The sequence below is a fragment of the Hyla sarda genome, chromosome 4 (genome assembly GCF_029499605.1).
Source record: "Hyla sarda isolate aHylSar1 chromosome 4, aHylSar1.hap1, whole genome shotgun sequence".
NCBI lineage: Eukaryota > Metazoa > Chordata > Amphibia > Anura > Hylidae > Hyla > Hyla sarda.
In genome coordinates this window covers 217,136,797-217,160,726 of record NC_079192.1, presented here as the reverse complement: position 1 = coordinate 217,160,726, position 23,930 = coordinate 217,136,797, and the positions used below count along the sequence as shown (strand labels likewise).

The 23,930-nt window shown below is 43.8% G+C and overlaps 1 protein-coding gene and 1 long non-coding RNA gene across 7 annotated transcripts in view; one reads left to right on the top strand and one right to left on the bottom strand.

Annotated features, from left to right (window-relative positions):
• The window catches only part of LOC130368971 (uncharacterized), a 31,673-nt gene extending 13,441 nt beyond the window's left edge, over positions 1-18,232 (bottom strand). Inside the window, exons 1-3 of one of the 2 annotated variants that reach the window (XR_008892624.1) lie at positions 18,066-18,232; positions 16,167-17,955; positions 9,001-9,234 (exon numbers count right to left, since the gene is read on the bottom strand). This is a non-coding gene — a long non-coding RNA (uncharacterized LOC130368971). Of the gene's footprint in view, positions 1-9,000; positions 9,235-16,166; positions 17,956-18,065 lie in introns of those variants that run through there. The other variant, XR_008892623.1, reaches the window with a different exon arrangement.
• Positions 18,233-19,067: 835 nt separating this feature from the next.
• Positions 19,068-23,930, top strand: part of RELN (reelin) — a 1,155,521-nt gene continuing 1,150,658 nt past the window's right edge. For 3 of the 5 annotated variants that reach the window (XM_056573505.1, XM_056573507.1, XM_056573503.1), the window contains exon 1: positions 19,069-19,493. In XM_056573505.1, coding sequence (XP_056429480.1) covers positions 19,262-19,493 — 232 coding nt within the window. In that variant the 5' untranslated portion in view covers positions 19,069-19,261. Of the gene's footprint in view, positions 19,494-23,930 lie in introns of all 5 variants that reach the window. The other 2 variants (XM_056573504.1, XM_056573506.1) reach the window with 2 other exon arrangements.

The window sequence follows — 23,930 nt, the reverse complement described above, 5'->3', positions numbered from 1 at the left end:
GATGGGAACCAAACACACATTCTGAGCCTAACACTCGCCTCTGCTGGGCATATAGCCTCTGACTGGGTGACATGCTGGATCCATTATCAATTTAAATTAAAATACCTCCTGTGAAAAAGGGGAGGGGTGCACGGCTACAGAGGGTACCATTCCCCCTACATTGCACAAAAAAACAAAAAGAAAAGAAAAATAGCCAGCACAACTACCTAATACATGGGTGCACGCTGCTGTGGCAAATACAGAGTATACTGCTGTAGCTGTGCACCCCTCCCCTTTTTCACAGGAGGTATTTTTATTTAAATTGATTATGGATCCAGCATGTCACCCAGTCAGAGGATATATGCCCAGCAGAGTTGAGTGTTATGAGTGTTAGGCTCAGAATGTGTGTTAGGGTCCCATCCGAAATGAAGCCACCTCCACGTGGTAAATGGGGGACATGTTTTGATCAAAAAGTGCGCTAAGAGCCTCCATTTTTTGACCAAGAGTGCTGCAACCTTCTTTTTTTGTATACTCTGTATTTGCCACAGCAGCGTAAACCCTTTTATTAGGTAGTTGTGCTGGCTATTTGTATTTTCCTTTAGATTTGTAAATTACTTCTATTAAAAAATCTTAATCCTTCCAGTACTTATTAGCTGCTGAATACTAGAGGAAATTCTTATCTTTTTGGAACACAGAGCTCTCTGCTGACATCATGACCACAGTGTTCTCTGCTGACATATCTGTCCATTTTAGGAACTGTCCAGAGCACTGTGGTCATGATGTCAGCAGAGAGCTCTGTGTTCCAAAAAGAAAATAATTTCCTCTGTAGTATTCAGCAACTAATAAGTACTGGAAGGATTAAGATTTTTTTATAGAAGTAATTTACAAATCTGTTTAACTTTCTGTTACCAGTTGATAAAAAAAAATAAAAAAAAGAGTAGCCCTTTAAGAAGAGTAACACTTTCCTCGAAAAGGTGGAAGGGAACAACGTATTGTCCATTGTAGCAGGTGGGGGTAAAAACTTCCCATGTAAGGCCCTACTCTCGCCCTAGTAATTCCCTTTTTGGCAATTGTTCCTCACCCCATAAAGGGAAATTCCAGTGTTTGTAGGGGGAAATAGGGAGAAGTTCTTGTGTGGGGCCGCCCTTTTTAGGGCGAGTAACACTTGCCAAGAAGGGAATTAATAATGCAAGAGTAGGGCCTTACATAGGAAGTTTTTACCCCCACCGGTTACAATGGACCATACGTTGTTACCTTCCACTTTTTAGAGGTCTTTGCATCACATCAATGCTTTGTGGTTTAGGTGGCAGATGGTGTTTTTTTGCCACCTTTCCTTTTGTTTGATTTAAAAAAATATTGGATAGATATGTTTTATCCTAAGAATATTATTAAAAGTTAAGTTTTACGTAATGCATATCCTCAATACTTACTTCTGGTCTAATGCAGAGGAATGTCTGTAACTGGGGAGCAGCGCCTTAAATATGTTTAGCACTATCCATATTTGTGAAGTGTTGGTGTGGAACCATGGTCAATCTACTCTCATGCATCAGGCATTGGTGGGTGGAAATCCTGACTAATCCATGCCTGACTAACACATTTTTCGTGGACAGAAGATGTTCTCCTTGGGTTACTAAACACCCGCTCTGATGGAACACTATTGGCCGGGCAGGAAAGCTTTTCCAGGGCAAACTCTGCTAGTTGCGGCCACAAATCAACTTTGGCTGCCCAGAAGTCCAGCGGATCTTCAAGGTGTGTTGGCATGGTCATGTCAAGGTATGCCACCCCCTGTTGGTTCAGGTCCTGCTCCAGGTCTACCTGCTGCTGATGAGTTGCTTCACTATGCAGGTGAAGAAAGCTACTCATCAATGACTATAGACTGAGGCTGCTGCTGATGGAACTGGTACTGCTCCTGCTGCCTCCCCCCCCCCTCCTCAGCAGCCATAGCTGTGGAAGGTGAGCTCAGAGGGCCCCCGGAGTCAGACCTGAGAGAGGATGGACGATGGCGCAGATAGGCATCAGCCAGCTGACTACTTAGGATGTCTCTAAAGTAGGTCAGTTTGTCCTCCCTCTCAGTGGGTGTAAAAAAGGGCCCCAATTTGTGCCGGTGGCGAGAGTCCAATAAGGTGGGGCCAGAAGTCATCCCGCTGCCGAATGGTGACAATTCGGCAGTCACTACGCAAGCAAGTGAGCATGGATTGTGCCATACGTGCAAGTGACTCAGAGGGATTCCCTGCCTCCATCTCCACTGCATACTGCCACGGTGTCTGGGTCCTCTATCTCACCTTCCTCATAACCCTCTAGCTGCTCCTCCTCTCCTGTCAGATGACTAGAAAAACCACCCCTCTCACGAAAAGTAAACTGTTCTCCACTGTGCCCCTCCTCCTCCAGTTCAGCCCCCACAGGGCTCATGTGGCCGTGAGATGTAGGCGCTATGGCTCCAGTGCCCTGTCCAGCCATCGTTTCCAACACATGTTGTAGTAGATGAAGCAGTGGAATTACGTTGTTCATCCCGTAATCCTGGCGACTAATAATGTGGCTTCCTCAAAGGGCCTGAGCAAAGGGTAGGTGTTACATATGAGCTGCCACTGGATGCCATTGAAGTTACACAGGGTAGTCCCACTATCCGCTTGGATCATCAAGAAATTGGTGATGGCTTTTTTCTGTTTGGATAGTCAATCCAACATATGGAGTATTGAATTCCAACATGTGGAACAGTCACAAATCAGAATATGTTGGGGGATGCCATTCTGACGCTGCAGCTCAAGGAGGGTGTGCTTTCAGTGTACGAGTGGCTTAAGTGCATGCAAAGTTTCCTTCCCATTGTTAGGATGTCTTGCAGACAGGAACCGCTTGACAACCAGATTGAACATGTGTGCCATGCAGGGCGCATGGCTCAGGCTTCCTTGGCGCAGCGTAGACAAGATATTCTTCCCGTTGGGAACCATGGTTCCCATTACCAGATTTCTTCATGAATTACTTTTAGCAGTTCCTACCTGGTGTCACTCCGTTCGCCAAGGCAACCCATGTGTAGAACAGCATGACACCGCCGTGCCCTGCACACAGGGTATGCTGGAGGGGCACGGTGACTTATCAGTGCGGTGGAGGCTGAGGAGGCGCACACTGTCACAGGACCAATGGCCTGAGAACGTGGAGTCGGAAGCAGCATGACCTGTCCAAGTTGATGTTTTGGCTGTGCAGGAACCACATTCACCAAGTGGGCCGTAATGGACATGCATTATATCTGACCGTAATTACAGCTCCACACGTCGGCGCTGCCGTGCACTTTGGTACACACCGGCAGCCTCAAGGACTCACCCACCTTCTGTTCCACAAAATTGTGCAGGTCTGGTACTGCCTTTTTCGCAAAGAAATGTAGGCTTGGGACCCTCCACCTCGGCAGAAGCCATCAGTTTTCTGAAAGGTGCAGAGTCACCTCTTGAAAAGAGAGGGACTGCAGCACCAGCAACTTGGACAGAAGCACATTCAGCTTCTGCTCCGATGAGTGGGCGCATACTGTTGTCCCTTGGACATGGCTTCGCCGATGGATTGCTGATGGAATGACTGACTTGAAGTAGGAGGAGCAGGAGCATCTGAAGCGACAGAAGATGGGTATGACATACACCTCCCTTCGGCTGAGGTGGTGGAACCTTGGCTGACTGAAACAGGGAGCGGCGTGCCACTGGGTGATGCAGCAGGCTGGACCACCACATTGGAGCCACGGTTCTCAGGCTGCTTTAGTGTGATGATGCATATGTTGATGCAGGGCCGTTGTGCCAACAATGGGACCCTGGCCACGCTTCACCTTCTGCTGACACATCTTGCATGTCGCCATGTTAACCTCCTCTGGATGCTTGATGAAAAAATGCCACACTACCCAGTAGCTGATTTTCCCACAAACAGTCCACACTGATTGACTGCTACTGCCGCCGACTCCAGGAACCCTTTTCACTACCTCCCGGAAAGGTAGGATGCCGCGAAGCAGGTGGTCTACCCTGGGCACGTTTGGCTCCAGACTTTTCACTTCTGCCACCATGCTGACGGCCAACCATGCTACCACTTTCCTGGCTCAGCTGCTGCCTCACGGGCAACCTGCAATCAACGGGCGACGCACTCATCATCGAGTTGTGTCTGCAAGTCACTGATGACATCCTCTGGTTCCTCAGCAGTGTCTGCTTCAGGAGCATGAACGCTCGCAACACCACCTCCCACGCCACTCTTCTCTGCTGACTGTCCTCTAGTAGATCGTCCTCACTGAATAGTGGAGCTGAACCCACAGCATAAGATACTTCTGTGGGGGATGGAACAGCATAGGACAGAGGCAATGGGAGGACAAGGACTGCTCCCGGGCCATGCCAACTGAGGGTTGTGTCTAAGGAACTGTTGACTGGGGGTGTCAGATGTCACTTGTGATGAAGTGGATGACCGTGTAACCGATCGATGACGGCAGATGGGTTGCTGGTTGAGACACTACTGCTAGCTGATACCGGGAGCTCAGGCCTCTAGCTTCGACTCCTGCTGCCACTCGCCCCAGTCTGCTGCAACCTCTGCCTGATGGATCTAGGCCTCTGCGACTCTTCTGTGCACATCCTGGCACTTCTCTGCCTGACATAGTTAGTGCGTATATGAGGGGCGTACAATACGCTCAACTATGCTTAAAACAGTATTTGTGTACAACACCACAAGGTGTGTACTTTTGCTTGGCCTTTCACAGCATATAGACCCTTAAGACTTTAACGGGAACAAAATAGTACACCACATAGATGTATGTATGTGGTATGCACTTATGAGGGGAGGGCAATGCACTCCAGTACGCTTAAAAAAGTATTTTTTGTACAACACCAGCAGTACACACCAGTGCTTCAGCACAGTCGCTGTATACTACACCCAACATTGCATTTTCTCTCTCAATCTCACTCCCTTCCCTATCAGTGCTTCTAGGCAGGATTTGGGCTTGAGGTGAATCACTGCTGTTCTGTGCAACACACTGCCCTCTGTAATAGAACGCTGTAGTTACTGGGAGGTGAATCACTGCTGTAAAAATGCTTTTCTGTGCAACACACAGCGCTGTCTCTCTACCTCTACCTCTCTCTATCTCTCTACGATAAAAGGCTGAAGTGACTGGCTGCAAGATGCCGATTACATAGGGCTGTGACATCACAGGGGTGGCTGGCTACTGATAGGTGGATCCGCCATTTTAGATGCCCTTGAGCCTGGACTGTACTAAATGGAGTTTAATGAAGCAAATCGCACGATCGAATTGCGGCGATGTTCGCTGAAAATTGTTTTTTTCCTGAAATTTGTAACAAATTCGGATTCATCAGACTCGATTCGTTCATCCCTAGTAAGTATCCTTATCATCAGTGTTACCCACACTACCTGTCTGTACCAACAGGTTAGTGCTGGTGATTCTGATGACAGTTTCCCTTTACAGTGGATCAAAAAAGTATTTAATCAGCCACCAATTGTGCAAGTTCTCCCACTTAAAAAGATGAGAGAGGCCTGTAATTTTCATCATAGGTATACCTCAACTATGAGAGACATCATGAGAAGAAAATACATAAAATCACTTTGTCTGCTTTTTAAATAATTTATTTGCAAATTATGGTGGAAAATAAATATTTGGTCACCTACAAACAAGCAAGATTTCTGGCTCTCACAGAGCTGTAACTTCTTCTTTAAGAATCTCCTCTGTCATCCACTTGTTACCTGTATTAATGGCACCTGTTTGAACTTGTTATCAGTATAAAAGACACCTGTCCACAACCTCAAACAGTAAACACTCCAAACTCCACTATGGCCAAGACCAAAGAGCTGTCAAAGGACACCAGAAACAAAATTGTAGACCTGCACCAGGCTGGGAAGACTGAATCTGCAATAGGAAAGCAGCTTGGTGTGAAGAAATCAAATGTGGGAGCAATTATTAGAAAATGTAAGACATACAAGCCCACTGATAATCTCCCTCGATCTCACCCCATGGTGTCAAAATGATCATAAGAACGGTGAGCAAAAATTCCAGAACCACACGGGGAGACCTAGTAAATGACCTGCAGAGAGCTGAGACAAAAGTAACAAAGGCTACCATCAGTAACACACTACACCACCAGGGACTCAAATCATGCGGTGCCAGATGTGTCCCCCTGCTTAAGCCAGTACATGTCCGGGCCCATCTGAAGTTTGCTAGAGAGCATTTGGATGACCCAGAAGAGGATTGGGAGAATGTCATATGGTCAGATGAAACCAAAGTAGAACTTTCTGGTAAAAACTCAACTTATTGTGTTTGGAGGAGAAAGAATGCTGAGTTGCATCCAAAGAACACCATACCTACTGTGAAGCATATGGGGGGAAACATCATGCTTTGGGGCTGTTTTTCTGCTAAAGGGACCAGGACGACTGATCTATGTAAAGGAAAGAATGAATGGGGCCATGTATTGTGAGATTTTGAGAGAAAACCTCCTTCCATCAGCAAGGGCATTGAAGATGAAACATGGCTGGGTCTTTCAGCATGACAATGATCCCAAACACACTGCTCGGGCAACAAAGGAGTGGCTTCGTAAGAAGCATTTCAAGGTTCTGAAGTGGCCTAGCCAGTCTCCAGATCTCAATCTTATAAAAACCTTTGGAGGGAGTTGAAAGTCCGTGTTGCCCAGCGACAGCCCAAAAACATCAATTCTCTAGAGGAGATCTGCATGGAGGAATGGACAAAAATACCAGCAACAGTGTGTGAAAACCTTGTGAAGACTTACAGAAAACGCTTGACCTTTGTCATTGCCAACAAAGGGTATATAACAAAGTATTGAGATGAACTTTTGTTATTGAGCAAATACTTATTTCCCACCATAATTTGCAATCAAATTCTTTAAAAATCAGATGTGATTTTTTTTTTCTCATTATGTCTCTCATAGTTGATGTATACCTATGATGAAAATTACAGGCCTCTCATCTTTTTAAGTGGGAGAATTTGCACAATTGGTGGCTTACTAAATACTTTTTTGCCCCACTGTAAGTACTATGATGCAGCCGCTGCAATACTATACAGTGGCGTGTGCAGCCCATTGGGGGAAATTTATCAAAACCTGTGTAAAGAAAGAGTGTTGCAGTTGCCCATAGCAACCAATCATATCGCTTATTTTATTTTTCAGAGGCCTTTTTAAGAATAAAAGAAAACTAATTGGTTGCCATTATGTCTCTCCCATTATGTTGTGTAATGTTATGTAATGGATTTTACCATGTTCTGTATATAGATGTAAGATCCATGGTGAATCTGCAACGTAATCCACATGTAACTTTGTATTTGCATATTTGTGACAGATCTGCATGACAAAATGCCCACGCTTGTGGAATGGGGTGTATTCAGTCGGAGTGCTTAGGGCAATAGTAGCTGTAAATACAGTCCTGCCTATAGGATCAGACAACCTAATAGTTGTCTATAAAGGACCCAGGAGAGTAGTGACACATGTAGTGTTCTCATCAGCTGAGGACATGTCCTGATTTGTAGCTCCATAGTCCTCTCCATCCACAGCAGGAATTGCATTTATCTATCATTATGAATGTCCTCTGTTTTCTCTTCTGTGAAGTGTTATTATGTGGGAGATTCCTGTCATATTCTGTGTTCAGTGACTTCTGTCCCTGAGGTAAAATCTTATTAAATTCTGAGGCTTTATCCTGTGCATTAGAGACACAGTTTTCCTATTCGCTGATACTATGTTCTTGACAGATGTCCTAGGACCCTGAGGTGCACATCTGCCCAGCCCAGTGTGAAGCTATCCTACAGAACATACCGTAACTGAAACTGGAGGAAATGGGGTGCAACACAGAACAAGAGCCGCCGTTAATTCCCATCATGTTACACGGCTGGGAGACACGGCAGCCAGCTATGTGCTTAGCCGAGTGACACATTTAGCGCCTATACATCATCTTTTAAAATAGTTTTTTATTGAATTTTCAGGAAACAACATTCAATTTTGTAACACAGAAAATAATGTAAATGAGGTCCCCATGTATCATGTAGTAAGTTAAGCTATGTACAAAATTTTTTGTGCACTTTGCTCTATCTTTATATGTATCATCCCTATTTTGACACAAAGAAATAATAATAAACAAAGAAAGAAAACAAAAGGGTAATAGGGATACAAAAAAGTTAATTTAAAACAGGTATGGAACTTGTATCAGTGAATTTGTGATGAAGAAGTGGTTTCATTTGTAATTATGTTAACATAAATAGTTGGTTTGAACCAAAATTCTTCATTTTTGTATGGCTATGAGTTATATATTATTTTTGCTTCTTTCATTTTTCTTTTGTTTTGTAGAGAGGTATGTTGTACATGTTCAAACTTCGAAGCGCCGGGTAATCTCTCCACTCTTCTCCCCTCCCACAGAATGGGTTGTATTTATGCTATGTAAGTTGTATGAGGTCTATAGTATGTGTACCTATTATATTGGGAATCTGTTGTTCCATATTGCCCACTGTGCCTGAAACCTGTCATCCTTTCCTTTTTGTCTACATACTGTTTGTTTGAAGTATAGTGGTCCCCCGACATACAATGGCCATCGCAAAAATGGCTATCCGGCAGCGCTGACTGCTACAGCTGCCGCCAGATAGCCGTTTAATGTGCCCCGCTGAATGATACTTACATGTCCCCACTGCTCCAGCCTGACATTTTGCCGCTCCACAGCTCACGCTGCCCTGCCACCGTCATCACATCGCTGCGCTGTCGTCCAATAAGGGCAACGTGAGTGGCGACGATGCAGGGCAGTGGCGACGTAGTGATACGGCAGCAGAGGAGAGGCGAACTGACGGGCCAGAGCGGTGGGGACATGTGAATATAATCCATGGTACGAATACCTCAACATATGATGGTTTCAACAAACAATGGTCCACCTGGAACCAATTACCATCGTATGTTGAGGGACCACTTTAGTTGGCATTCACCTGTTGGACTACCTCATCAATGGTTTTTTTGTTTCCTAGTCTCTCGCAATCATGACCCTATAGGTGTGAAAGATATGGCATTGTGGAGTTCTCGCATTAAATGGTATAGTACCAACTTTTAGCAATAGTAAAACTGACTCCATAGTTAACTCTTTATTGGACAGATTTAACAACTTTATGAATTCAGCAATTGTCTTCTTCAGTCTTGATAGTAGTGGACATCTCCAAAAGACATGCGACAGAGATCCTATCATCCCACACTTCCTCCAGCATATGTTTGGATGATCATCGAATATTAATGCCAGTCGTACAGGGGAAAGTACCAACTAAACAACAATATTTGATTTATTTAAATGCTATGGCTTTTTTCCATGCCTAGAAAAGGTATATATGTTTTGTGTTTGGTCATCTCCTCGTCATCATTGAAGTGAGCATAGAATAGTTTTAAATCACATTTGTAAGGTGAGGGTTTATGAAACACCTGATCAGAAATGTTCTGTGGTATATCACAAGAGAATATATAATGTTATATAAGATTTTTCAAGCATTCAAATTGGATAATAATAATGCCCCCCTTTCATGACCGACGAGATGCTTTGTATACCATATCTTTCAAATACGTTTTGGATACGTTAGATGTCTTTGTTTCTGTTGCTAATGCTTGGAGCCATACATCTAGAGCAGTGTTTCCCAAACGCGGTCCTCAAGCATCCCCAACAGGTCATGTTTTCTGGATTTCCTTAGTCTTTCACAGGTGATAATTATGGTCAGTGAATCAGGCATCACCATAGTTATATCACTTATGAAAGACTAAGGAAATCCAGAAAACATGACTGTTGGGGGTGCTTGAGGACCGCGTTTGGGAAACACTGATCTAGAGTATGCTTTTTAGTCAGTCGTAGTTTCCTTTTTACCAATTTAATATTACGTATAGTGAGCAAGGTATGATGCAATTTATTAATCCCCGATACTGTGGACTCTATTTCTACCCATGACTGTTTTAGATTTGGGATCACCATAACTCAATTTTTTGCATCACTGATGTTAGTACTCTATGTTTTTTTTATTATTCCATATGAATTTATTCATTCTTTGCAAGGATGAAATGTATTTAGTTGGAATGATATGGGTAGAATTCTGAACAAGTACATTATTTTGGGCATATAGAACATTTTGAAAAGGATATTACTTCCTTCTGAAAGGTGAGCTCATATATTTAGAAATCAAAGACCAGAGCTGATTAATTAAACATTTAATCTGATAAAAGGTATCACAGTGCTATATATATATATAAAAATAAACAAATGACATACAGTTACAAAAATATATAAAAGAGTTTAGCAAGGCAAGTTCAGAAAACAAAAGATGAAGTTCTTACAGCATGATGGTATAGCCGTCCTTGTCAGTGAGAGTCCAGCTCTTGTCATCTTTGGGCACAGCCTTGAACACACTGGGGGACATGTATCATTATTTGTGTATGGTAGAAGCATTTTACCCCTTTTCCCAAATTCAAAATTATGTGCAGAAGCGCTAAATTTATCAATCAAGCGCAATGAGCTTCATAAATTGCGGGTAAATGTAGTAATCTCCTCAATCCACTCTTTGGAAAATAGAATAGATGATTTAGAGCATCTTGCTACGTTAAGTCCAAGATGGCTTATATTTGCGCAAAAAAAAAAAGAGCTCTTGCGGCAAAATTTTTGGTGTAAAGGAAAAGTACGCAGTTAATAAATCCATGTGTACTATAGATGTCACTCCAAGGTAGCCCAATTCTGCCACATCTGGAGGACATGCTCTACCAAAACGTGCGCAAAAAAAAGGGCTTGCGCAAAATTTTGCACAAAAAAATACACACAAAACAGCGGTAAAATCTTTGATACATGTCCCCCACTGAGTCTAGCATTGTTAAGTATTACATATCTGCCTTTTTGGAGGGACTCCATTCCCCCCTCCCCTCTGATCCCACCAGGGGGCATCTCTGTTCCTGGCCCTCTTATCTGGTTGATTATATGATGGGACCAAAGTGCCCTTACATCCTGCTGCTTCAAAAGGGCCTTTGACTTCAAAGGAGATACACACAAACAGCCAGACCCCCAATAAAATGCAATACACAAAAAGAATACACCGTCTGAATGACCTCTCACCCATGTCTTGGATAATACATCACACACAGTTATAATTATAATACACATAGGATTTTAATAATCAGGCCTTGGGCCTGACAATTATGCTAGGGAGGAGTGGTGCCAGTCTGTTGGCTAAAAGCATACATTTTTGGGTCTACATTCAAGAGGGATGAAGGCAGGAATTTATCAAGGTCTATGTAGTTAAACATTTTTTTCACCTTTATTTTGTTTGGTAAAAAATGTGCACGTAGGCCAAATTTATTAAATGGTACAGGGCTTGTGATAAATATGGTTCTAGTGCACATTTTTTACTTTATGTAACCAAGTTTGTATGATGCCTTCTCTGCGACTTTTTAACCCGTTTGTGCCTTTAATATGCAACTTTTTACATATGCTAAATAATTAGATAGATGTGAGATAGATAGAATTGAAAGAAGGATTAGATAGTTTCCTCCTGACAGGACTGGCACCACACATGATGTAATCTGGAACAGACTGCTTTCCCCTTTGACAATAGGCACTGCAGGGTCTCCCAGTTTCTGGAGCCCCCAGTGTCTGGGCACCACTGATGTGTAGCCTGTTTGATCCCTCCTTCATACACTTACAACCCCTTAGCCAGAAGCTGCTGTGTGTCCCCCCCATGCCTGATGTTTCCCCTTTTCTCCACTAGGCATTCAGGATAGTGTGTATGAAGGAGAGCTGCACTCACATTCACATTCCATAGAATTTCCTCACAGCATGCACAGCACACAAACAGTTAAAGGGGTACTCCACTGCCCCAGTGTCTGCAACATTTAGTTCCGAATACTGGGTACGGGCTGCGGGGGTAGTGATATCACACCACACTCCCTCAATGCAAGTCTATGGGAGGGGGCCTGACGGACATCACGCCCCCTCTCATAGACTTGCATTGTGGGGGCGTGGCATCACAAGGGGCGTGGTCGTGAAGTCACGACCCCGCACCCAGCATTCTGAACTAAACGTTTTGGATGCTGGGGCAGTGGAGTACTTTAATGCTGCTCAGCGTGACATGTGAGGGGAGGGGGAGTTAGACAGCCTGGGACAGCAGAAACTCTGACAGGAAGACCATACAGCTGCAGGGTGATGACAGGTACTCACTGATTATTCTCAATTGATAAGCACAGCCAGGGACTCCAGGCAGTGTAATTATTGTGGCTTTTGTACTTTCTGATGGCATCTGTCTAGTATTCATTATGTGATTGAGTGTGGTTGTCATGTATGGTAGCACATTCTCTTTTACTAGTCTGTAGTACTCTACTGGGAACCCATCTGGGCCTGGTAATTTTTTTAATTTATCTAAGCATTTACCTGTTTTTTTTATTTTTATTTTTTGTAGATTTATCACAGAATTTGCCGAAGTGTAAAATTTGCAACTTTTCCTGCGACTTTTGATTTACAAGCTTTTTGTCCCATGAATTTTCTATTTTTAATTTTGGAGTGATTGTCCTTTGCAGGTAGGTCTCCTGGATGCATGCAACCTCCAAGTCCACTTGTGTTTACTCCATTCATAGGTTTGATCTCTTCTGGGTGAGTGTTTAACCCCTAGAATAATACATAAATTTAGGTACACTACTGTAGTAGATGTACAGTAACATATGACTAATCCTCAAAATGACCCTCATTTTGAGGGTTAGTCATATGTTACTGTCTACATCTTCGACAGTAGTGCACCTAAATGTATGTTACACATCCACACTTTTCATCTGGTGTAGGATGCCGTTGTGGCACTTGTAATCTGCTGCAGGCATCCCCCATTGTCAGCATTTTATGCTGGGGATTGCCTTTAGCAAGAGAGCACAAGCGCACATAGGCGTGCGCACGGGGTGTGCCGGGTGTGCCCAGGCACACCCTAATCAAGCCCAGGAAGGCATCCGAGGCCACCACTGAGCAGCCCGCAGAGGACCCCCCGTCACATTCGGGACATCCCTGTTTCCCGAAAGATCTTTTCGGGACACAAGGATGTCCCAGTAACCTTTCTACAGCGGCCCCCGTGTTAACTTTCAAAACACAGGGGCCGCCGGGAAGTAGCGCACGCAGGGACGTCATTGACGTCCCGTGCTTGCGCCCATAGCAACAGAGGAGCGGAGATTCCAGGAAGAGGATGCGCGCGCCGGCCGGAATAGTAAGTGACCAACACGAGCTGGTGTGGGGGAAACTATGTGGGGGAAACTATACTGCACCTAATGTGGGGAAAACTATAATGCACCTAATGTGGGGGAAACTATACTGCACCTAATGTGGGGGAAACTATACTGCACCTAAAGTGGGGGAAACTATACTGCACCTAATGTGGGGGAACTGTACTGCACCTAAAGTGGGGGAAACTATACTGCACCTAATGTGGGGGAACTATACTGCACCTAATGTAGGGGAAACTATACTGCACCTAATGTGGGGGAAACTATACTGCACCTAATGTGGGGGAAACTATACTGCACCTAATGTGGGGGAAACTATACTGCACCTAATGTGGGGGAAACTATACTGCACCTAATGTGGGGGAAACTATACTGCACCTAATGTGGGGGAAACTATGTGGGGGAAACTATACTGCACCTAATGTGGGGGAAACTATACTGCACCTAATGTGGGGGAAACTATACTGCACCTAATGTGGGGGAAACTATACTGCACCTAATGTGGGGGAAACTATACTGCACCTAATGTGGGGGAAACTATACTGCACCTAATGTGGGGGAAACTATACTGCACCTAATGTGGGGGAAACTATACTGCACCTAATGTGGGGGAAACTATACTGCACCTAATGTGGGGGAAACTATACTGCACCTAATGTGGGGGAAACTATACTGCACCTAATGTGGGGGAAACTATACTGCACCTAATGTGGGGGAAACTATACTGCACCTAATGTGGGGGAAACTATACTGCACCTAATGTGGGGGAAACTATACTGCACCTAATGTGGGGGAAACTATACTGCACCTAATGTGGGGGAAACTATACTGCACCTAATGTGGGGGAAACTATACTGCACCTAATGTGGGGGAAACTATACTGCACCTAATGTGGGGGAACTATACTGCACCTAATGTGGGGGAAACTATACTGCACCTAATGTGGGGGAACTATACTGCACCTAATGTGGGGGAACTGTACTGCACCTAATGTGGGGGAACTGTACTGCACTTAATGTAGGGGAACTGTACTGCACTTAATGTAGGGGAACTGTACTGGTGCAGTACAGTTCCCCCGCATTAGGTGCAGTACAGTTCCCCCGCATTAGGTGCAGTACAGTTCCCTCGCATTAGGTGTAGTACAGTTCCCCCACATTAGGTGCAGTACAGTTCCCCCACATTAGGTGGCACCTAATGTGGGGGAACTGAACTGCACCTAATGTGGGGGAACTGTACTGCCAACCTAATGTGGGGGAACTGTACTGCCAACCTAATGTGGGGGAACTGTACTGCCAACCTAATGTGGGGGAACTGTACTGCCAACCTAATGTGGGGGAACTGTACTGCCAACCTAATGTGGTGGGACTTATACTGCACCTAATGTGGGGGAACTATACTGCACCTAATGTGGCAGGACTTATACTGCACCTAATGTGGGGGGACTTATACTGCACCTAATGTGGGGGGACTTATACTGCACCTAATGTGGGGGGACTTATACTGCACCTAATGTGGGGGAACTATACTGCACCTAATGTGGGGGAACTATACTAATTGTGTGTATGTGTGCGTATATATATATATATATATATATATATATATATATATACAAACAACAAAAAACGTGGTCTCAAATGGCTGGAGGTGCTCAACCCCAAATGCGGTTGTGCATTTATACTGGGGGAGCAGATCCTGCCCTTGTAGTCCGTTGCTAGGGGCGATCCCCAGCATAAAAATGCATACAATGGAGGATGCCTGCAGCGGACTACAAGTGCCACAATAGAATCCTACACCAGATAAACGGTGTGGATGTGTAACAATAGGAATACAATACAGGAATATGGGTGCACTACTGTGGTAGATGTATACAGTGACATTGTTTATCCCTCAACACTGATGTTAAAATTGAGACATTATCCAGTGTATCCTTATATGAAGGACACACCAGAGCCCGCACACCAACGCCAAGGTTTCTCAAATTGGTGCGAGACCTAACGCTAATCCTACCTGTGCTTGATAAGCAGAACAGGGGCCAGTGGTCAATTACGGCAGCTAATGTGGCAGGACTTCTACTGCACCTAATGTGGGGGGACTTATACTGCACCTAATGTGGGGGAACTATACTAATTGTGTGTATGTGTGCGTATATATATATATATACACACACATATATGCACGCGCGCGGCGTGAGTTTGTGCTTTAGGGTGCACACCCTAATGCAATAGGCTGCGCACGCCTATGCAAGCGCAGGATCTGCTCCCCCAGCATATATGCACAACTGCATTTGAGGTTGAGCATTTCCTGCCATTTGAAACCACGCTTTTTTTTCTTGTTGTTTATATCTTGTACTTGGAGGTGTATACACTCCAAATCTAATGCGCCTTAATCACTATTATAGGCAGCATTTTGGTGCACCTGTGAGGCCGGTAACATATCAGCCTACTTGGGTGGACTCATAGCCTTCTTCCTTCCTCCCACTGTATGTGTTTTAGCCAAACTGGAGGTAACTGGGAGCAGGCTGTGAGTAGGACCTAATGCTGCTGTATTTGCCCACTGGCCCCTGGTTTAGGCACAGGTAGGTTTAGTGTTAGGCCCTGTGCCACTTGAGAAACCTTAGCATTGGTGTGCGGGCTCAAGTATGTCCTTCATATAAGGATATACAGGCTAATGTCTCAATTTTAACATCAGTTTGAGGGTTAGTTATATGTTACTGTCTACATCTACCTCAGTAGTGCACCTAAATGTATGTATTATTTTATATGTTACACAACCACATTTTTTATCTGGTGTAGGATGCCATCTGCTGCAGTCATCCTCCATTGTATGCATGTTATGCTAGGGATTGCCCTTGGCAACCGACCACAAGCACAGGATCTGCTCACATATTTTTCTTGAGTGTTTAACCCCCTAACGATATGACACACACATTTTATACTCATGTCTAATATTTTGTATATGTGTACCCATACTTACTGATTATTGGTGTTGGGAGTTGAAGGAGAAGGCGAAGTCCCGGCGCTTCATATACCTGGCAGGTAGTGATCCTCTCCTCATAACATTTCTATCAAAGATACAAACATAGCATAACAATTAAACTCTGTAAAGATGTAGTAGAGATAAATCAAAAAAGTGCAGAAGTATTAATTCCACATAGACCAGGGTAGGTCTACAGAGATATTGTTCATTCAGAAGGAAGGAGGGGAACAATTAAAAGGAAATTAGGTAACATTTTGGACTGAAAGTCTTATTCATGTGATACCAATCTTGTGTGTGAGATATGTTCCATCAGGTTTTGTTCTTCCCACTTTTTGTGCTGTTGTGAACAAGACATGCTTAGTTCCATCATCCTTAAAAATGAGCTTTGTTGGATACCTCCCAGCGACATGGTATTTTTAGTTTTTTCTTAGGGCAGCAGTTATTGGTTGAAATTCATGCTTCGCATTAATTGTCGCTTTTGATAGTGTGTAAAGACCTAAATGTCTTTGTATAGGAAAGGCATGTCTTTTGTTTTTCTCATATTTTTCATCAGTTTTTCTTTTGTTTTAAACAAATGGGTCCTTGCTATGGTGTCCCTAGGGATAATCTCTGCAGGCCCTTTGGTCTGGGGAGGCGGTGGACTGTCTATAATCAAATCTCTTGGTAAGCTGCCAGGTACTATACATTTGATAAAACATATTTTTCTAGATGGTATTCCCTATTTCTTCTGAGATCTCTCTTATTTTTATGTTGTTCCTTCTATGTTAGTCTTCCCCTATTTTTTTTTTTTAGGAATGTTACATCTTCTTTAGTGTTATCATGGTCATTCATTAATTTGTTATGAGCCTTTGCAACTTCTCCCATTTTGGTCTCAATTGGGGAGATTTATCAAAACCTATGCAAAGGAAAAGTGGACTAGTTGCCCATAGCAACCAATCGGATTTCTTCCTTCACTTTTCAGAGGCCTTTTTAAAAAAATGAAAGAAGCGATCTGATTGGCTGCTATGGGCAAAAAAAATGTTTGATAAATCTCCCCAATTGGCCCTTATTTACTGTTGCAAACCCGACATGTTTTGTCGGGTTATGCGCCAGATTCTGTCGCATTGCGCCAGAAATTCTGTCTGCGCCAGAATTTGCGTCAGAATTGAAAAAAAACCTGACTAACTCTTCATTTTGCTAAGAAAACCTAAAAAAAGGGGCATGATCACCGGGAAAAGGGGGGTGGTCTCAAAAAAGGGGCGTGTTCCTGACATTTTTCACAAAAACCCAACATATTTACTAAGGTTTCCACATAAAATGTGGTGGATTTGAGCTGAAGAAAACCCGACAGATCAGAGCATGTGTAAAAAAAAGCAAAGTGTAGGGAAAGTGGAAAATGTAGGGAAACCTTAGTAAATACCGTGGAAAATAAATTGTAGGGAATTAAAACCCACAAAGAAACCTACACAACACTTAGTAAATAAGGGCCAATGTGTTTAATTTTTTACTCAGCTTTTTCTACTCTTTCTTCTGTCTTTTTCATGTTGCTGTTTATCTCCATTTTAAATGCCTTGTGGAGCATTAGTAGGGTGTCTAAAGTTTTCTGATGCTGCCTTTTCTGTGGTTTGCATGGCGTTCGTCTTTATCATCATCATTTTTGGCTGATCATTTGTGTCCTCTATTTTGGTTTTTTTTGCTTAAAGGGGCAATTTGAAGTTAAAGAAGTATTAGATTCTAGGTCTAGACTGGCTGAGTCTCCATCCGTGACATTTTTGTCTTCTACAGCAGTGGTCTCCAACCTGCGGACCTCCAGCTGTTGCAAAACTACAACTCCCAGCATGCCCGGACAGCCGTTGGCTGTCCGGGCATGCTGGGAGTTGTAGTTTTGCAACAGCTGGAGGTCCGCAGGTTGGAGACCACTGTTCTACAGCAATACAAATTATTATTTTTTTGTTATTACAGGTTCTATGTCGTCTCCTTTATCACTGAACGGAGAAGTGTTTGCAGATTTGTGTATTCTAGGATTGTGTTATTAGGTTTAGAGATAGGAATTTTTTGTTATTTTTTTTAAAGGCATATTTTGTTGCACTCTCCCGATATTTTAGCTGAGTATTCTTCTTTTTGCAGTTTTCTCTGGTGTGTCTTGTGATTTTCTCCTATGAGAGGTATAGCTGTATTTGCAGTTTGTGAGCAGGATTTTCATCAGTTCAGTTGTGTGTTATTAGAAGTCATTGCTTAGAGCTCAGCCGTTGCCTTGACTACCAGAGCAGTTGCTGTGTCTGAGTGTCTGTATTCCCAGGATCTGTTTATAATCAAGTTTTGTCCCACAGTATTAGTAGTACAGTACAAGAAATAAGTTATACAAAGGAACAGTCTTACTGTATGTCTTGCTTCTTAGGAATCTCCTCAGGGCTGCTGTAGTTAGGGCTGGCTATTTGCAGAAATGGCTTCGTTCTTCTTTTCAGCTATGCAGTGATGTGTGGATCCTTTGCTTCTCCCCTGCTCTCTGTCTTCTGCCTTCAATCCTGCTTGTAATGGTGGCTGCTCACTGTGCTGCTGTCTTTCTTCCCTAGCCAGTGTGGTCTAATGCCTTCTCCTGCTTCAATCCTCTCCACAAAAGTCTCTATGTGCTCTGCTCCTCTTCCGGAACAATAATAACTGTTTAGGAATAAAATGGGTCCACTTTCAGTCGCGTTTCGTCGCTCAGTTCCCCTCCATGCAGTAGGAGCTTTCAGACCACGCTTCCTCTCTCCTGAGTGATCAAGCCACGCCTCCTATTATTCACACTCTAATCCAAACCCCGCCCGGGCGGAGGTGATTGGCAGTCAGAGGACCAATGAGTGGGTGAGGGTGTGTCTGGCCGCACAGATAACACGATGAGTGGATGAGGCAAGCAGCTCCTATGTGGAGACCCTCATCTAGGGCTCGATCTCTTGTCTGCCACCTGACTCCTGTCAGCTGAGGTGCACGGAGCTCGCCACCACTCCGCTTCCTATCAGTCACAGAAGCACTTGCGTTTACTTTTAGCCCACTAAACTTTTAATAATATTTGTCCCCTCAGCCACTTATGCAGCATATAGAATAAGTAGCAGCAGCCTTGAGGGAGCCCAGCAATGGACCGGAGGAGCTCCTGCTCTAGCAGGCTGTGGACTATGTTCCTGCTCGGGGTGCTGTGTGTGGCCATTGTGCGTGGAGCAGTCGGGTATTACCCTAGATTCTCGCCTTTCTTTTTCCTCTGCACCCACCATGGTGAGCTGGAGGGAGATGGAGAACAAGGAGAGGTGCTTATCTCCCTGCACCTGGCCGGGAACCCCAGCTACTACGTACCTGGACAGGAGTACCATGGTGAGTAGCGCCGACCACAGCACTGGCTCCGGAGCTCTGTGTGGAGATGTTGTCAGTAGTGGGGAAGGGAACATTACCTCACGTCAATGTCTCTAGGTCCCTCACATAGAAAGGCTGGCTTCACACCTATTATTATCAACCAAAACCTGGAGTGGGACTGATAGGAAAGAAGTAGCTGTGATTTGGACCCACTCCTGGTTGTGGCTAAAAATACTGACCAAAATACTGTGTTTGAGCCCAGGGTGGTACGTGAGTTATGATGCCAATCTCTAGGTCAATTTTCCCAGCCATTGTGCCTCCAGCTGTCGCAAAACTACAACTCCCAGCATGGAAAGGCACACTGGTTGGGAAACACGTGAGGGGGATTATGATGCCGATCTCTAGGTCAGTGTTTTCCAACCACTGTACCTCCAGCTTGGCTGTCCAGGCATGCTGGGAGTTGTAGTTCTGCAACAGCTGGAAGGTCGCTGGTTGAGAAACACATAAGGAGGAATATAATGCCAATCTATAGGTCAGTGTTTTCCAACCATTGAGCCTCCATTTGTTGCAAAACTACAACTCACAGCCGCCTGTACAGCCTCTGGCTGTAGTTTTGCAAAATCTGAAGGCACATGAGGGAGATTTTGATGCCAATCTCAAGGTCAGTGTTTCCTAACCATTGTGCCTCTATTTGTTGTGAAACTACAACTCCCAGCATACCCGGACAGCCAAAGTCCGGGCATCCTGGGAGTTGTAGTTTTGCGACAGCTGGAGGCACACTGGTTGGGAAGCACATAAGGGGGATTATAACGCCGATCTTTAGATCAATGTTTTCCAACCATTGTTGCAAAACTACTACCCCCAGCATGGAAAGGCTGTCTGGGCATGCTGGGAGTTGTAATTTTCCAACAGCTGGGGGCACACTGGTTGGAAATCACTGCCCTAATTTAAGAACACATTGTAATAGAATAACAATTGTCGCATTCTAATGGCTTGTTCCACTAGTATTATACATCTGAGGTCTATAAATTGTTTAATACATTTATTGCCAGTTTTAACATGTTGTACAACCTTGAATACATTTGTCTTGCTTGGAACTGGAGGAGAATCCTGTATGACAGGCATCCCTTGTCTCTTCTGTACGCCGATTCCTGACACGTCCCTGGCGTAAAGAGTTAATACTTCTTTCGCTATGTTGTGACCACCCTTTGTTTCCTAAAAAGTGTCAGTGTGGAACAATGCACTGATCCATAGGGTGCGCATCTAGAATAGTGGTCTTTGCACTCTTTTATGTGGTAGAAAAGGCCGATACATGAGCCCCACTGGCTTTATTAAGTTACTACCTGCAGTCAGTCTTTGAAGTCACTGTTCATTTGCCTTTGCCTGCTGAATTTTCAGCTGCTTTTGTCTATCTAGGTTACTGGAATTATTCGTTTCTATATGGGAACACCTATTTTTTTTTCTGACTTTGTACAGGAAACAAAAAACATCCCTGCACACTGACCTGTATTATTATTGCTGGCCTGCTTATGAAAGAGTTTCTGACAGGAAACAGGGAGGCCACATCATAACAATTTTACTAAGGTCCCCCATCATTTATTGTCCTACAATAAGATCGATATTTCTGACATATCCAAAGAAATGTGCAGAGGTGAAAATAATAATAATAATACTTATATTTATATATAGCGCCTACAGATTCCGCAGCGCTTAAAACCTGACTCCCTTGTACAGAAATAGTTTTTTTAATGTGCCCTCTATAAAAGTCAGCACAGGAACTGTGCCTTTTTTCCTCATAGATGGTGCAATTTTCCCGAAACCAGTACCATTTTGAATTTGGAGATTTCTGTCACATCCTCGGCAAGACACTTTAGCAAACACAGGTCAAAAAAAGGCACCAATAGTTTTTTTGCCATTCTTTGTGTGGCCTTTCATATGGGGCGAGCATTGTGAAAAGCATAAGTAGGAGCTTGCAACCGTTGTGCAGTGTGAATGTGTGGCAAATGCACAATCAGCAGGAATGCACCCATTTGTCATTGACCGAATCTTTTACGATGGTGTAAAAATTATTTGTAGTCATTGGGGGGTATTTATCAAAGGATTGATGTTTTTTTTTTTTGCGTGACTTTGGCGCAGTGTCTTTTTGCGCCAAAGTTTGGCGCATCTTCTCCACTGTAATTTTTACAACTTTCTCAAAATCACACGGTCCTGTGTGTGATTTCAACTTTAGTTAGTAATTCATCATTTGCGCCAATCGATTTTTGGCGCAAATCCAGGTTTTTTTTGGCGCAAATCCCCGCCAAAAAATTTTGCACATGGAAAACACACTTGGCAATGTCAGAAAATATAAAGGCGTCAAAATACATAAAACATTTTTTTTGTGAAAGCAGCGAAGCCTCCGGGGCTGCTCAATACTATCCTGCGACATAGTTGGCTCTGAGGAACCTTCACCCTCCGTTGACATTGGACATGGCCACACAGGTTCAGGAAAGGTAAGCACTAAAATAGTGGTCTCCAACCTGCGGACCTCCAGATGTTCCAAAACTACAACTCCCAGCATGCCCGGACAGCCAACGGCTGTCCGGGCATGCTGGGAATTGTAGTTTTGCAACATCTGGTGGTCTGCAGGTTGAAGACCACTGCACTAAAGTAACAAAAAAAAAAATTCCCAAGTTGAAAATAAAATCCATTTCACATGGTGGCTATAAACCCCACAAAAGAAAATAACTCATGTCGCTTGCTGATATACTGCAGGAGGGACTCTGAAATGGCTGCTCTACAGGGTAAAATACGCGTCCTCTGTGGCGGTAAGTTCTGTGTAAAAGGCGCTGTGAACAGCTGATTTCAACATTTGAGCCAAAATTACTAACAACTTGCACCAAATTATAAATTTGGTGCATGTCCACGAAAACCAAAGTGAAGAAAAAGGGTAAAAAGAAACGGTCAACAGGCAAAATTGATAAATACTCTGTTTCTCTTCGTCTAAACGGTAAATTGCTAGTCAGAGGAGGAGACAAGAGGAAAGACATGCTATACAAATCAAGAAAAACATTTGTTACTTATAAATGCGTCTTCTGAATGGTAGTAATTGCTATATAATCAATCGTCACTCATTGTTACAAGTTTATCTTCACTCTCTATTATACTATTATATTTATGGTGTTTTTGAAGCTAAATTCTGGATTTAAAGGGGTACTCCACTGCAAAACATTTTAAGTTTTTTTTTTTATCAATTGGTGCCAGAAGGTTAAACATATTAGTAAATAAAATCTATTTAACCCCTTTAGGACTCAGCCCATTTGGGCCTTAAGGACTCAGACAATTTTATTTTTACGTTTTCGTTTTTTCCTCCTCTCCTTCAACATATCATAACTCTTTTATATTTTCATCCACAGACTTGTATGAGTGCTTGTTTTTTACGCGACCAGTTGTCCGTTGTAATGCCATCACTCACTTTACCATAAAATGTATAACGCAACCAAAAAAAATACTATTTGTGTGGGGAAATTAAAAAGAAAACCTCAATTTTGCAAATTTTGGAAGGTTTTGTTTTCACGCCATATAATTTACGGTAAAAATGACGTGTTCTTTATTCTTTGGGTCAATACGATTAACCTGTTAAGGACCCAGGGTGTACCTGTACGTCCTGAGTCCGCTCCCATTCCAAAAATAGACAGAGGTGTCAGCAGAGAGCACTGTGGCCAGACAGAAAGAAAATTAAAAAAGCAAAGAACTTTCTGTGGAGAATACAGCAGCTAATAAGTGCTGGAAGGATTACATTTTTTAAATAGATTTAATTTACTAATCTGTTTAATCTTCTGGCACCAATTGATTAAAAAATAAAAAATAAATTTTTTCCAGTGGAGTACACCTTTAACTCCTTGGACGGAGGGCGTATGCATAAGCCCTCGACATTTCCGATCACTGCCGCTCACCGGGCGATGATCGTACCGAGAGGACTGCTGATATTTATCAGCAGGCATCCCGTGGCAATGCCTAGGGGGGTCCTGAGACCCCCCCCATGTCGGCGATCACGGCGATCGCTGGTCAATTCAGACAATTCAGACACCCGGAAAATAAGAATGATCGGAGCTGTCAGAGACAGCTCTGACCATCCTAAAAGATAGGAGCGAGGTGGCAGCGTTGCCACCCCCTCCTATCCTCTGCCATTGGTCGGTCAGGCTGACCACCAATGGCAGGAGGGGGGGTGGGGGTTTAGAGTTAATTTCCCCCGCTCTGGACACCGATCGGAAGTCGGTACAGAGCGGGGGAACACGGGTGGTGAGGGGGGAACATGGCCCGACTTACCCGGACCGGTGGAGTTGGCGTCCCGGAGCAGAGGCGGCAGCAGGAGGAGCGGTGGCCGGAAAGTGCGGCGGAGAAGTCTGCAGTGAAGATCGCGGTAAGTGATCTTCACTGTGGCCTTCTAAAAGCTGCAAAACTACAACTCCCAGCATG